The sequence below is a fragment of the Corvus kubaryi genome, unplaced genomic scaffold (genome assembly GCF_017639235.1).
Source record: "Corvus kubaryi isolate FWS band 111438036 unplaced genomic scaffold, C.kubaryi_AGA036_p1.0 37392, whole genome shotgun sequence".
NCBI lineage: Eukaryota > Metazoa > Chordata > Aves > Passeriformes > Corvidae > Corvus > Corvus kubaryi.
The window spans coordinates 662,870-674,945 of NW_024581131.1; the positions used below are offsets into that span (position 1 = coordinate 662,870).

Here is a 12,076-nt window from a genome sequence, read left to right on the forward strand (position 1 = left end):
ATATTTTTGTGAACCTCCAGTCTGGTCTCCATGCCAACATTGCTCTTTTTCTCAAATCCATATGCTGGTAGTTTTCATTTGTTTTTCCTGGCAAGTTCAAAGTAAAACTTTTTTTTTTTTTCAAACTGTGTTATTTTTTTCTATGAAAACTAAACTGTTTAATATCTTGATTTCTTTATTGTCTCCCTCTTTTTTTTTTTTCCCCCACTGGCATAATTAATAACAGAGTATTGTATGTTCTTGCCATGAAAACAACAGTCTATTGCTTTGGTTTACTATTTTTTCAGAATTTTGGCTGTACTGACAGGCCTAATTAATATGGTTAGTACACTTTTTAGAGAGAATAGCTGATGAAATAAAATGCATGTGTGGATATGCATGTTAATATGCACCATGGATGTTTTCACTGTTACCACAAGCTTCTGAAAGACTGTCCTCCTTTTGTAAAGAACTTCCTCATTTTAAAATTGCTGTAATACGTCCAAATAAATGAACCTATTTTACTTTCAAATAGATTCTTCAATTATTTAAAAGGTAAATAGTTTTTGAAGAGATTTATCAGCTTATTTTGGAGATTTAAAGTAAGGCAGTTGATCTATTTTTAGATGTTTGAAATGAAATCCAAGTACTATTAAAAAGTAATCTGACACCTCAATTTGCATTTTGTTTTACAGGTAGCCTTTTATGAGGGTGGAGGAGTAGATTTTTGATAGTATCTTACAGAGATGAGAATTGTCTGGGGGGGGAGGACAGACAGGACAGAAAGCAGCAGCAATGTGCCCATGTGGTGGAATTTGCTGCAAGACTTCCTTGTCCTGAAGCTTCAGCTTTTCTCTTACTTATTTGAAGAGTGAGCTTTTAAAACTTTGTACAGGTTGAGTTTGACTTAGTCTGAGAAATCCCCTTGGTTCTGGGTAAGGTTTCTGGTGAGCTGTTGAAGTCCTTTGCATTGCAGGCTGGAGATGTAGCTATGGCACAGAAAGAGACTGGAGTCAACAGTCTCTTAGTGAATAACAAAAAAGTTATCCTATACCAGTAGATTTGTTTATTCAAGAGGTTAAGTAGACTGGGAAGAACAGGAGCTCACTATTGAGTTTTCATGGTAGGGGGTTTGCTTAAAAAAACCCAGCTAACCAAAAAAGAAACCCAAGCAAACCCCCATAGAAGAACAAACAAAAACTGCCAAGGAATGTGAATAATGTGCTATTGTAGAACAGTAGAAGAGGGCGTATAGATTCCATTATTTGTACTTCAATAAGGACAAATTTATCATCAGTATCAGAGGGGATATTAACATTGCTTATCTCTAAAGTTTGGAATGTATATCAACCTTTATGAACTCATCAGGGTTATATGAGGAACTCCTGTAGGCTCCTGATATCAGAATTTTCCTCACTTATCACAAAGGGTGTACAAAGAGCTGATCTGTGTTGTAATTTATTCTGAGTTCTGCCAAAAAATTTTTTTCTTTGTCTTGAAACTGCCTAAGCTGCATTTCTGTTCCTAATCTATTTACATGGATGTGTGGGACAGCTGCTGTTAAAGAAAGCAATATCTGATTTAGGCAGGGGCCAAAGAGGTGAGCTTTGAGAGAAAATCTAGTTAGTGCTTCTCAGTTGAAGGGCATTGTGGAAGAAGAGAATACTGCTGTCTAGCACAGCATGGATACCTCAGTATAGACTTCTTCATTGTGGTTTTATAATGAAGTTTGAAAAAGACTAATTTGTCTTGCTCAAAGTGTTTTAGGCTAATACTATTAGGCTAATAATGTGAAAATACAGTCTGTCCCAACTCAGGTTTGGTTTGGTGTAAGTCTTGCACACATAAGGCTTGTTTTGGTGGCAGCCTCCCATATTTGGGTCACATCTGGTGCTTCCAGGGAATGCTTTACCATATGAGCATGGAAACCCAGCTGTAGCCTAGAAGTTCATGCTTGTGGCAGATGATTATTAAAATCTTCAACAAAAAAGTTGTGTTAGTACAAAATTCAATTTTAGGTTATCCCTTGGGAACATCAGAAAACAGTTCCTGATGGAGAATTCATTGAAGACCACAAATGCCCTGAAGACCTGACTCTCTGTAGCCCAGTAAAAGTAGGAAATGCTGAGGTTTGGTGTGGAGTTGAGCTTCTTGTGCATGTCAGCAGTAGAGTGCTTGTTCTCATAGGTGTTGCTGCTTTGCTGAGGGCTCTGTGTGTGCATGAGCATCCTTGTGGTTTCCCTGGCAGCTGCATCAGAGGCTTGTGAGGAACCCAGAAAAGAAGGGGAGGGCATTGGAGAAGCCGTGCTAGGATAAGGTGCTACAGGTGTCAGAGGGGAAGAGAAGGACATGTAGCTGTTCCAGGTGTTGCTGGCAAAAGTGTGGTTTGTTTATCAGTGAAACTGATCAGTAGAAGTGGTTTTAGCAGCTTATTCGCAGATCACAAACCTAGCAAGTACTAAAGTAAGATTGGTTTTTTTGATGTGTCTTCGCATTTCCTTCTAAACGAACTTCTGCAGTGCTATAGAAATACAGTTTAAATGAGCAAGTTAATCCAGACCATTTCATGCTGCAGGATTTGCATGTGTATCTTGCCACTCTAATTTAGGAGAATGGTAGAAATTGAAATTATTTTCAGTGGAAATAAGCAATGCTGAGTTTCCAGCACTGGTGAAATCAAACAAAGTAGTATCTCGTTAAAAAGCCTGTTTTTAATGAAGTGATCCCAAGGGTCTTGGGCAATAGCTTTTCCTTTTAGAAGAGTTTAAAGACTTTAAAACCTAAAATGCATTTTCTCTGCTAGTATAAAACAGATTATATATATTCTCAGTGTTTTTATTTCAACTGTTAAAAGGATATGATTCAATGCTAAACCTGAACAAATTCTGTGGGTTTTTATTTTTGTATGTTGTTTCAGAAGATAAGAAAGGTCTCCTGAGAAGCTTTTTTTCATCCTGATGCTAACACGTTAGACCAAGATAATTATTTAAAGATAATCACTGCTTTGTATGCATTCTCAGGCTACCTGCTGGTAGTTTGATCTTTGATAGTACTGCAAATTTATTGACAGACCTCAGTTTTATATTTTCTTGTACTCCAGCATGAACAGCTACCTGGGGGGCTCCTGAAAGCTGCAATGGCTTTGAGGTGTAAGCTGTTCTCAGTCACAAATTCTGGGTTGGCATGAAGCGCAGCAGTGCTGAGAATAAGTGCCAAAGGTCACCATTTGCTTGCAGGAGTGGCACAAGAGCATCCTTCAGAATTCAGGACCACTGTAGACACACTTCCCACAAGTCAGCCATGTGTGTCTAAAGCTGTGCATCCGTGTTCTCTGTGTGTTGTGTGAAGTGGGTGGTCATTTGCAAGGTTGGGCCAAATGCACAAAGACTGTACAGGTTGTAGATGAATAGGGTTTAGTCTTTCAGTGCCATATTCAAGCAGAACCTAAATCATTTCCTTCTGTGCTTTTGAACAGAGCTGAAAGGAAGGATATGGGCTTGATGCAGCCCCTGCTAGATCTGTGTGGGGTTTGGCCCTTATTGTCCTTGAGGTCAAACTGAACAATTGCAATTGTCCTTCAGCTTTGGAATGGGTGGGTGTAGTCCAGACCCCACTAACCCCATGGAAAGTGGTGCTGTTGGCTTCAAGGAACCAGGCACTGGCAGCAGATAGATGCACACTTATTTGCTTAGATCCATATTTCTGAGGTTTGTAAGACTTTCACCTGGACACCCTGTTACTTGGGATGATAAAAGTTTATGGGAAGGACAGGTTTTAAAATTAGGATGTGACATCCTTGTTCCATAGTGTAGTGTCTCAGGAGAACATTTTATTGTAGATGATGTAATGTGTCCTCTCTTGTGACAATCTGCTATTGAAGTGAAGTGGTGTGTAATTGTTTTGGGGTTTTCTTTTGATCAGAAGACTGATATCTGAGCAACAAATAAAAGAATATTTGACTGTTCTAGAGACCTAAAGTACCAAGCAACTAACTTAAGGATGCTCTTTCAGTTATATCCCTTACACATGTTGCCAAGTGTCTTGTCTTTCTGTCATTTTAGTGTTGTGTTTGTAAAATAATACTCTGTGTATCCACATACAGAGCTGTCAGCTGTTCACAGCCCACTCAACTGTGCTGCCTCCAGGGACAAAATAACTAAACCCTTGTGGCCAAAGAACTCCTTTATTTTTCTGCTTTATTCTCCTCTATTTTACTTGCCCAGTTCCTAGCATGCAAAATGCTTTGGATGACCATGATTTCATAAATAATAAGTGCATTGTAATTTTTCTTAGTTTTTAAGGAGGGGACCCCTCTATCCTTGCTGGTATTCCATTCTGTTGGATCTATAGTGTAGCAACATAGTGATATTTACTGTTCTGATGTCTGCTCCTGGTGGTCTATTTATTTCAGATTTCATTTTTACAGAAAAATGTTGTTTTGGTACCTCTGGAAGGGCTTGTGCAGTGAGATGTTTTTGCCATTGCCAGGGAAACAGGTTCCCATGTTTCCCTGATGAACATGGCCTTTTCAGAAGTGTGTATGCAGTTCTTGAGGATGACCTCAGCTTCCCTGAGTTAAGAGAGGCTAAAGTTGTGTATGGAAGCTTTGCTTATGCTGCTCTGGGTAGTCCTCTTATTTTACGTGTTGTTAACCAGGCACTAGATAACTACAAAGTGTCCCTGAAAATATTCTTTACACTCTATTTAGAGTATTGCTGCACACTGACTTTAATGTTTCCATACAGGCCAGTTTCTGGGAGATGTAATAACAAGTTGCACGATTAGTAGCTCAGAGTGTTTAAAATGTGTGTATTGCTCTTAGAGAGGAACCCTGCAGAAGGGAAATTCACCTATTGGAAGAATTAACCAGGTGTTAGCCCAGATATTTATACGCAATTTTAGCAAGCATTAAATTTGGCTTTTTCTTCCATTGGCAAGAAGTTTCATTTCAGTGGGAAGATGAGAATTTCTGCATTGGTGAGGTTAATGTTTGATTCCTTTTTGGCCAAGTGCTTTGTGGGTACAACCAAGCTTATTAAGCAAGAGTGATGTTTTTTGCAGAATCTGATCCAAAAAGGAAGGAAAGTTGAATGGCATCAATAAAAGAAAGTTGTAAAAGGAAGTAATACAATTAAACTGTTTGAAGAGTTTCTTATTGAGTCTGTCTTGCCATTTTGCAGACTGCTTGAGGCAAATTCAATGCTTTTTGTTTCTCTCTCAGCACTGATTGGTAGGCATTGTGCTTGATTTCAAAGCTTTATTTCTCTCCTGTCTTGAAGTGCTTACAGTGTTTCTGATAAATACCAGCTGACTTGACTTCTGATTGTCACAGAGCCATGGGTATAGTGGGAGTCCTGAAGCTCCTGAATTCAGGTGCTTGCTTGAAGCACGAGAATTGTTGTGCACACGATGCCCCTTTGAGTGCTTGTCTGAATGGGAACCAGGAGCACACAGAGTGCATTCCCAGCCCAGCCATGGCTGCCTTGCTTGGTGGGTACACACACCATCTGCTGCCTTGGAGCAGTGCTGATATTAAGGAAATTTCAGCAATCACACCTGCCCTGCATAAAAAGAAAAACTTTTTCTAAGGTGCACTAGAAACTGTTTGAGAATCAATGTGTTAAATTCTCCTCATTGACCTTGGATTCTTTTGCAACACCTAGTTCAATTTGTGATTTAATTTCCAGTAACGAACCTATACAAGACATATTAAACTGTTTTATATGCATTCCTTTGAGCGTAAGAAATCAATCCCCACATTAAAATGTTATAACATTAGGAAATAGAGAACTGGAGTGAAGCTTGCCTTTGTAACTATGGGTAATGTAGCAGAGCATGAATTGGACTAGTACTATGCAAGCTAGTGCAGTATGTCCAGTAGAGTTCTGCTTTAAGAATTCTTTTTTCAATTTAAATGTTGAAGCTCAATAAGATATTTGTGTTTTAAGGACAATTGACACCCTAACTCTGTTTTGTAGAAACCTCTCACAAGTACTAAATGTATGTTTTCACAACAGTTTACTTTAATGGGACAGGTCTTGACAGGCAGAGCTTATTCTAGTCTACCTGTAGTCAGTCCCCCAGCAAATTCCTGCCAGAACTCCTTTATCCTTACTGTTTGTGGCTCTGATTTCTGGGATCATTCACCATTCATTCTGTGTGAGGTTGAACTCTTCTAATTCTTTCTTTCCAATTAGATTGTGGTGGTACTTCCCTCCTTCTGCACTTACTGAATCATAGTAAATATACTGGAAATAACTGGAGATCTGTTAGTTCTCATAGACCTGATAAATATTTTTGCTGCAAAGCTGTAGTGTGACCTGAGTTCAGGTGTGGCTCCTAGAATAATGCAATGCATTTATGTTGAAAGTACCCCATAATCTGAGTGAATTTTGTATAGAGAAAGTTAAACAGAATAGTGACAGTCCATGTTAATTCTGCAGTGAGGAAAAACTGAAATGCTTCTAGAGAAGAGCAAAGTTACTTCTCTGTTCTTAACTTGCCAGGCGGATTTCACACATGATTTGGGTTCTTGCTGTGATGTGTGTAGTTATGTAATGTCTTGAAACCATTAGATACAGATTTTGTAATGCAGAAGCCAAAAGAGGAACCTTCCCCCTTGCCAAATGAAGAGTGAGGTAAACCTTGAAAGATGCAGAGCTTCTTTTGATCTTGCTGTGGAAGCCACATAGGTGGTTTTTCTTCTCTTTTTCTTTGCCGCAGCTTGGTCCTTTTTGGTTGTAAAGCAGTTGGAGGTTGGAACAGAGAAACAGAATGGAAACTAGTTAGTTTCATTTTTCCCCTTGGAAACGAACTTGTTCACTCAAAGAATTGCCTTAGTTGTCAGGTTGCTTACAAAAAAAGAGAAAACTTCGTTGCACTTTTGCAGTATCAGCGCACCTTTTAGATTGGAATTTGCTAAATCTTTTAGAGAAGTGGACTGATGATCTTAGCAACAGGCAGTCACCTGCTTACATAAAAACATGTCAAAAATAGAATTGCAGATATCGTGTAGTTAAAATTTAGCTGTACATGTATGACTAAAGTCACACATATGTACCTAATTTATGTTATAATCTATTTCGTACATAGCAAATATCTTTAAAATGAGTCTTCTTTCTCAGCTACCTCCTTAAAAGATCTGGAATTACAAGTCTTGTGTTGTATTCTTCAAAGCCAACCAACCCGTTCAGTTATATTTGGGGCATGTCTGTCTTACAAAATAAGCAAACATATGCAAATGTATTTGAATCTTTAAATAAGCACAAATCCCAAAGATTAATAATGTGCTTTGTGATGTTGTAATGGTGTCCTGTTCTAAATTAAATCCCAGGCTAACCTGTGCTTTGTGGATGTAGACAACCATTTCATCGAGCTGCCAGAAGACCTACCCCAGTTTCCAAATAAACTTGAGTTCATTCAGGAAATTTCAGAGATATTGATGGCTTTTGGAATTCCACCTGAGGGAAACCTGCACTGCAGTGAAAGTGCCTCCAAGATGAAGAGCCTCAGAGCATGTGACCTGGTTTCTGATAAAAGAAATGGGAACATAGCAGGATCACCTCTGAATTCCTATGAGCTGCTAAAGGAAAATGAGACTATTGCAAGACTCCAAGCACTTGTTAAAAGAACAGGTGTGAGTCTAGAAAAGGTAAGATATGAAATGATCTGCACTCTCTCTGGTCCTGCAGTGGCAGATGGTCTCAAGTCATGATCCAAAGATGCTGTTTGTCTGTCTTCACTAGGAAGAACTTTTTGTCAGCCTGTTCACAAAGCTTGTGAACACCTGTAGAGACAAGGACAAGCTTAGGGAAGAGAGGGAATGGGATTTAACCCTGCAGCATCTAGGAAAACCTTTGCTATTTTCCAAGTGTTTCTTTGCCAAGATAATGTATTTAAAAATAGCACTTCGCCTTGTTTATTTTTGGTTTTAAGATCTACTCTAAATTGGCACCACTTTTTAATGACTTATGCGGCTAAAATTGACATTTAGATAGTCCTGAAGTTTGCATCCAGTCTTGGGTTCTATAGATACCTTTTTCATTCTATGTAGGATTTATATATAATTCTGCTCCTATGTAATATATTTGCCATAGGGATACTGTGATGCTTTTTTCTGGTTAGCGCTGTACAGTGCACGAGTGTCTGATTCCCAGCAAGTGGACATGCACAGCTCATGGTGACCCTGATTTGGTTTTTTGAGTGATAAGAATTGTGAAACAAAAACTAAATTTTGGCCCTTTGTGCATAAAATATACTACCTGAAAGACCCCTGTGGGTTTTTTGAGCCTTTGTGGAATGAAGGCTGTCAATGTTGGTGATTTTTTTTTTCTTCCCCCTATGAATTGAATATCTCAATCTTACTGCTTTTTTCATAAAATTTAGCCTACATCTTAACTGAAAATGCATTTTCTTTTCTTAAAGATTGCTCTGAGATGTGTAGTGGTGAATTGTGAGTTACACTGCCAAGGGCTTAGGCTACAGGGAATTGACTACTAGACATGCACAGCTTCTTGTTACTGGGCATTTCTGTCTTCATTTGAAAGCTGCTCTGTATTTAACAGTACTAAACCTGGACTTGTTTGACACCAGGTATGGATTTGCCTAATATGCAAGTTTTTAGGGGTAGTAAGATCCTCTAAAAAGCCTATGCAGGTGATTGAAGGGTAAAAGAAAGTAAATTAAGTCTGTGACATGCATGGGCATATATATGGTTGTTATTTACCCTTTTAAAATTTAAAATATCTCCAGTGCAAACAGCACTGAAGTAAGTTTTGGTTTATTATGAAAACTAAAATTCTCTAGGCAAAGGTTTCTGTCTAGATTTTTTTTTGATTTTGCTGTTTTATTGCAATGGTTGAAACAGGAAATATTTTTTCCCTATTGAAATGTTGACTTGAAGAGTAGCAGCTGAATGGCAGATTAAAATCTTGTATGCCTGGAATACCTGACAAAGCATCAATACAAATTATTTGTGTTTTCCCTTCCTTTTTCAGCTGGAGGTGCGAGAGGAGACCAGTAGCAAAAAAGATCTTAAAATTCAGTGTGATGAAGAAGAATTCAAGATTTACCAGCTGAACATTCAGATTCGGGAAGTTTTTGCCAACCGCTTCACACAAATGTTTGCAGATTATGAAGTGTTTGTCATTCAGCCCAGTCAGGACAAGGAATCCTGGTTTACAAACAGAGAGCAGATGCAAAACTTTGATAAAGTAAGTTGTAATAAGATAGGTCAACATAAGAGGTGAAACAGTGTTCAAACATGAGGCTTTGTGTAGTGGACCATCAAATGGAAAACAGTGCTGTCAAAATGGTAATTTCTTCCTTAAATTTCAGTGTTCCCAAAAAAAGTCATGTCTTAGATATTATGTAGAAAAATATATACAAATACAAACTTGGAGAGATAAAGATACTCTTTTAAGGATACTGTAGAAAAATACAGCTTGCTCTAGAAAAATAGCTTAGAAAGCCTTACTTCAGGGCTAACCTCTACAGAAAGGTTAAATATTACTGGTGGAAACTGCCTTTTAAGCAGAGGAATTGCCAAAAATGTTAATGAATGAAGTCGTGACCCCAAATAATGCTTATGTACATGTGTACCAAATGTATTCCTAGCTCTTTTGTAGAGAAACATAGTTTTTGCGCTGTTTTCTTTGCTGGAGATGAGGTATTTGTCTGTGGGAGAGTTCACATGGGTGAGGATGATGTTGCAGCACTGTCTGATAAAACACTCATCTGATTCCCACCAAACTGTATGAAAAGATTCCCAACAACTTCACAAGCTGTGAGCCCAGCCAGAAGTACCAAATGTGCACACCTGCAGTACTGTTGGTGTGGTTTGCTGGGATTCTCTCGAAATTTGTAGCAGATGAAAGAAATGCCAAAATCACAGTGTACTAATTATTGTGCTATATACTAAGTGATTGTCCCGATGCTGAAAATTTCATATAGACTGCCTGTTTTGGGGATGGAATTGATGTGCATATTAAAACCAGGCTTTAAGTGGCACCAAAGCACTCTCATATGTCCTTGATCAGAAAAATTGGTGCTTCTGCTGGATGTGTCTCTCTCTCTCTTTGCAGACCCCCAAAGACTTTTATCTCTTCTTGTGTCTTAGGCTTCTTTCTTGTCCGACCAGCCTGAACCTTACTTGCCTTTCCTCTCGAGATTCCTGGAGACCCAAATGTTTGCATCCTTTATTGACAACAAGATTATGTGCCATGATGAAGATGACAAAGACCCTGTTTTGAGAGTTTTTGATTCTAGGGTGGATAAAATTAGGCTGCTGAATGTCAGGACTCCAACTCTGCGCACATCTATGTATCAAAAGTGCACAACCATTGATGAGGCTGGTAAGAGCCACGAGGCACTTGCTTGACAATTAGTGCAACTGGTCAGTGCTGTTTGCTGTAAACATTACATTAAGTAATGATTCATGCATTGAAACCTCAAAAAAAAAAAAAGATCAAAATAGCAGAGCTGTAGAGCTTAAGTTGGGGACTAAATGTTTGCTATGAAGTTGAGATGTGAAATGAAATTAATGTAAAGTAGAACTCAGCGTGTTCCTGCACTCTCTGTGTGTGAAAGATGTTTGAGCTTAGGAAGATAAACATTTTTCTCCTTTTGGTGGCATTCTTTGATCAGTAAGAGCCTTCCACCTCTTCCTTTAATTTGACATCTGCTTTTAATTGAAGATACGTGATTATAGGTATGTCTGATTAAAACACCTTTAAAAATATTAACTTACTATTTCAGAGAAATCTATTGAATTAAGGCTGGCAAAAATAGATCACACTGCAGTTCACCCACACTTGCTGGACATGAAAATTGGACAAGGGAAATATGAGCTTGGATTTTTTCCTAAGCTTCAGTCTGACGTTTTATCCACTGGCCCAGCAAGCAACAAGTGAGTAAGCTAAGACAACAGGTGCTGAATCTTGGCAAGATCTACAGAATGGCACTAAGGCAGAGATATTAGAAAACAAAGTCAGTTTTGGGTTTGTTTTTTTCAAGTGGGAGCAGATCAGATGATGTGGGTGAGATGTGTGGGGTGGGGTTGTTGCTATGTCTGGGGTTTTTTTTCAAGTCTGGGCTTCTTGAAGCAAGTTTACTTAAGAAAGCCATCTTCTGTTTGAGATGATAGTTGATGTGTTTTGAGTTACTTATAATTATTGTCAATATAAAAGCAGATCCCCTTATTTGATCTCATGTAGGAGCTAGCAAATATTTTAGGGTATTTTCTTATAAAAACTTTGAAGGAGGAGAGGCAAGGCTTAAATTGTCCCTGGAATTGTAAAAAAAAAAAAAAGGAAAAATAAAAACCAAGTGTATGTGATCTAATACTCTAAAATATTTTGGTTGCCCGATACTGGATTCTTCTCCAGAGATTCTTTGTGTGTATTTGCAGCTGCAGTTTGGCTGATGTAATTGATGTCGACATGTTCAGTATAGACTAAACTGGAAACCTCTTACTGCCTCTGACCTTCACCTGACTCCTGACATTTGGTTAATGATATTCCCCCATGTGTAGGTGGACAAAGAGGAACGCTCCTGCTCAGTGGAGGCGGAAGGACAGGCAGAAGCAGCACACAGAGCACCTGCGTCTGGACAATGACCAGAGAGAGGTGAAAATTGCTCAGCTCTAGAGATCTGATTCTTTTTCTTTCCTAATGGCCTGAAAAACACTCTGCAACCTTTATGAAATATCTAGACAGTTACTTGCAGTTCATGTCTGCTCTCCCTTCAGTGTGTTTAATACAAATGAGGTAGCAGACCAAAAATACTTAGTTTTCTTATTATAAAAGTTATGTCATTTTTTTGCCCCCTCTCAGGACAAAATTATTTCATCCCACATATAGGAGAGTTCTCTGAAAATTTAATCACATGATTTCAACTTGTTCTGGTTTTTTTTTTTTTTCTGTTAAAGGGGATGAGTGGGAAGAGGGGAATTAATAGTTTTTAGCCATCTATTTCCCATCTCTAAATAACTTAGTCATCCTGTGCTTCTTTTGTGTATTTGATGGAGGAAAGATACCCACCTCTAGAGAGGCATTAATTTCATCCTAAAATCAGGAGCACTGCCTTTTGGAGTTGCTTA

General features: G+C 38.5%; 1 protein-coding gene across 9 annotated transcripts in view; it reads left to right on the top strand.

The window, feature by feature from the left end:
* Window positions 1-12,076, top strand: part of DENND5A (DENN domain containing 5A) — a 64,537-nt gene that overhangs the window by 28,411 nt on the left and 24,050 nt on the right. For all 9 annotated transcript variants that reach the window (XM_042038184.1, XM_042038187.1, XM_042038188.1 and 6 more), the window contains 5 exons: window positions 7,313-7,630; window positions 8,976-9,191; window positions 10,097-10,331; window positions 10,735-10,885; window positions 11,510-11,603. In XM_042038184.1, the coding sequence (XP_041894118.1) occupies window positions 7,313-7,630; window positions 8,976-9,191; window positions 10,097-10,331; window positions 10,735-10,885; window positions 11,510-11,603 (1,014 nt within the window). The remainder of the gene's footprint in view (window positions 1-7,312; window positions 7,631-8,975; window positions 9,192-10,096; window positions 10,332-10,734; window positions 10,886-11,509; window positions 11,604-12,076) is intronic.